This window comes from Sipha flava, unplaced genomic scaffold (assembly GCF_003268045.1).
Source record: "Sipha flava isolate LNK unplaced genomic scaffold, YSA_version1 200_pilon_pilon, whole genome shotgun sequence".
NCBI classification, from domain to species: domain Eukaryota; kingdom Metazoa; phylum Arthropoda; class Insecta; order Hemiptera; family Aphididae; genus Sipha; species Sipha flava.
The window spans coordinates 123,814-127,490 of NW_020272785.1; the positions used below are offsets into that span (position 1 = coordinate 123,814).

General features: G+C 34.0%; 1 protein-coding gene across 6 annotated transcripts in view; it reads left to right on the forward strand.

The window, feature by feature from the left end:
• LOC112682231 (myeloid zinc finger 1-like) overlaps positions 1–3,677 on the forward strand; it is a 36,388-nt gene that overhangs the window by 21,619 nt on the left and 11,092 nt on the right. For all 6 annotated transcript variants that reach the window (XM_025552756.1, XM_025552753.1, XM_025552752.1 and 3 more), the window contains one exon: positions 501–590. In XM_025552756.1, coding sequence (XP_025408541.1) covers positions 501–590 — 90 coding nt within the window. The remainder of the gene's footprint in view (positions 1–500; positions 591–3,677) is intronic.

The window sequence follows — 3,677 nt, forward strand, 5'->3', positions numbered from 1 at the left end:
GTGTGTGTGTGTGTGTGTGTGTGTGTGTGTGTGTGTGTGTGTGTGTGGATGTATAGAAAGCTTATACTATAGTAGTTTATTTACGTGTTAAAACTTTTAACACAATGATATTTACGATTATAAACATTTTTTTTCTTATATATATTTAGGAAGTATTTATAATATTGAAAATCAGACTATTCTAATAAATACATTTAAATGAAAATAACATTTTCTAACAGAATAAAAAGTCTCTCAACAGTATAAATTTTGATTGTTACATAAAGTATCAATTTGATTTGAAATAACGATAAAATGTATTCTTTGCAAACGAAAAATCTAAATCATATTATTATAAATGTAATCACTATGTGTAATTATTATACATAATTACAAAAAAATAATGTACTTCATTAATAAACATTAGCCGTATTCGTTTATAAAAACCAATGAAAAACTTTTTCGTATGCTCATTTAATTTTTATTCTGTTATAACTAAAATCCAACATTATATTATACAGTTCTTGAAGAAAGAAGCTGACTGTGACAAGACTGACGACCGAAGCATTCAAGGGGAAAGCTCTTCAGAATATCGGAGTATACCAGATCCGGTAAGCATAAAATTGTGTCTATTTATTATTCATTTAAATTGCATCAATTCCCGTTGTTATTAAATGTATATAATGAAAATATAATTCAGAATATAAAATGAAAATTATTTTGATTTGTGTATAACGAGACTGAACGTAATTAAGAAAAAAAAACTGTAGTAAATTGTACGACATTTTTCCATCGTATGCTGATATGCGGCTTAGAAATATTGAAATATTTTTATACGAACTAAGTGCAGTCTCAAGAAGTTGACTTCAAATTTTGTATAATTACAATTGTGTGCGTAGGTTAGTTTAGCTTACTCTCTATGTGCTATAATTATTATTACATAGGCATACTGAGCGATAAATGTTGTGTGCCCTGTTATTTTAATAATAATCAAAATATAATACATTTCAGAACTGGGCCGTTGCATACCGCACTTCCACGTTTTGTATACTCGTATGGTTAGAGAACTATTTGAAAAATAAAATGGACTTTTAAGGTTATGCAGACTTTATTTTTATATCTATTATAAATAACTATTTATCGACTTGTAATTATATATTTAATTCATACTGCTATCGTGATTATTATTCTAATAATTGCTAATTTTTAATAAATACTTATTTTTTTTTTCCATCGACTGTCACAAGTATTCCCTACTACCTATCTATTTTTACTATACGTAAAATTATCATGGAAACTTTTTTATTCAAATTTCTATAACTGATAATTTCAAATTATTAATTTATTACTTTTGATACATTTAATTTTTTTTTTTTAAGAAAAATCAAATTAATTTAAAAATAGTATTTCTTTCGAGTTTCATTAATTTCTTTGTATGTTATAAATATCACGCAAATATGAACTTTTATAATCTTTACATTTTTTAAAATATACCCAAAAGAATAAAAGAATGTTAGTCTTTATACTCATTTATACTATTTAATCATGTTACTCAGTGTTATTAAATAAACAGGCGATTTCGTAATTGAATATTTAATAAAACTTCTCTGATATAAACATTATAATCATAGACAATTTTACTCTCTTTGTTATTATAATTATAATAAACAGTTATTATTTTGATTGTTTATCACATGATATACACCCAAGGACAATTATTACAAATACGGTGAGGTGATATAATATATCATATTATGAACATATTTACATTCGCATATTATAATTAGGGTTGGCATCCTACTCATAAATTACATCATTGACATGCTTCTAATTAGGGTAAAAATTGTAGAAGAAGGATTTAAATCAGAACCAATATTTTATATTGACTAATTTTTGATCTTACGATTTTTTCAAATTTTAAAAAATATTTGTTACAACTTATCTGATCCTAAAATTTACACTTACTACAAAGCTTAATAATCTATGGTAGCTTAATTATTATTTTGGGGCTTACCCACTTTAAAATTCTACATGTGTCACTTTGCTGTGCTTATCTATTCTGCGGCAGTTTGGCTAAAAAAATTATTACTGATTGGTGACAGCGATCGAAATTATAACTGCAAAAAATAAATAATTACCCAAAATAAAAACAACCTAATGGACAATTCTTTCGTTTAAATTTCATATTTGCATAAAACAACTATTCTATCAATGTTTAATGTGGAAAATGACCCATGTACTATAAAACATTTTTTTAATTTTTTTTTTAAAATCATTTTATATTTTTATTATAATTAGATAAGTGTTTATAATATACTATATATACTCGCCTAAGATGATATTATGCGTTTTTTAAAACCAATGGTGCTCGTGGAATGGAGTTTTCGATCGTTTAATTTATTATTTACACATTTATACATATATATATATATATATATATATATATATATATATATATATATATACATATATATGAATAGATATTATAATATATGGCCGCGCCTGTAGCCAAAACAAAGACAACAAAAAAGAAAAAAACCCGTCAACTTCTTGTGCTGACACTATTTTGTTCGCAATGATATTATTTACTTGACTTTATAATTATTACAATTTTTTTTTGTTTTTTTTTTCAAATCTTTTATTTTTGGTTTTTTTTTCAATACATACATTACTCAACGAAATCTACCAGCGAAAAGAAGTTGATGAGAGTTTTTTTTTTTTTTGTTTTTTTTTGTTTCGGTTACAGGAGCGCGAAGACAAGACGGCAACGGACGCTGTCGTCACAACAGCCGCGCTACCGCCGCGGTACTACACGTGCATGTACTGCAACCTAACGTTCCCGCACCAGAGCAAGCTCACGCGGCACATACTGTCACACAGCCTGGACAACCCGCCCGGTGGCGGAAGCATTTCGTTTACGGACCCCGGTGGTGGCGGCGTACTCGTGCCGCCACCATCCGCGCTTTCGCTGTCACTGCTGTCGTCGTCGTCGTCTTCGCCGCAAACGTGCAACAATGCGTCCGCGATGGACGACGGCGGAGGCGGCACGCTGTGCAAGTTTTGCGGCAAAACGTTCCCGGACGTCGCCACGCTGGTGGGCCACCTGCCCGTGCACACTGGTGACCGGCCGTTCAAGTGCGAGTTCTGCGGCAAAGCGTTCAAGCTCCGACACCACATGAAGGACCACTGTCGTGTGCACACCGGCGAACGGCCGTTTCGGTGCGCGCTGTGCGGTAAAACATTCTCACGGTCCACGATACTTAAGGCGCACGAGAAGACGCACTACCCGAAGTTCACGGGGCGCCATCGTTTCTTGTCGTCGCCCAGCCCCGAAGAAGAACCCGGAGGAGATGGTGGAGGAGGAGGAGGAGGAGGAGGGAGCGGAGGAGGAGGCGGAATAGGAATAGCAGGATTAGGGAGTCTCGGTAGCGGCATGGCCCAGGCAGTGGCGACGATTGCGTCCGCCGCGGTCAGACCATTCGACTTGACCGTCATACAGCATCACCACAGGCACGGCAGTAGGTCACCACCTGCCCCGCCGCCGCCGCCGCCGACGCCTCCATGACGACGATTGTTTCCCTATACAGTGTAGAGAAAATAGGGCCGCCGCCACCGGTACCGCCGTTCGTCTACGCGCAGTCATATATTACACAATGTAGATACATATATGCTCTTCGACTTTGGCACATAAGCACACA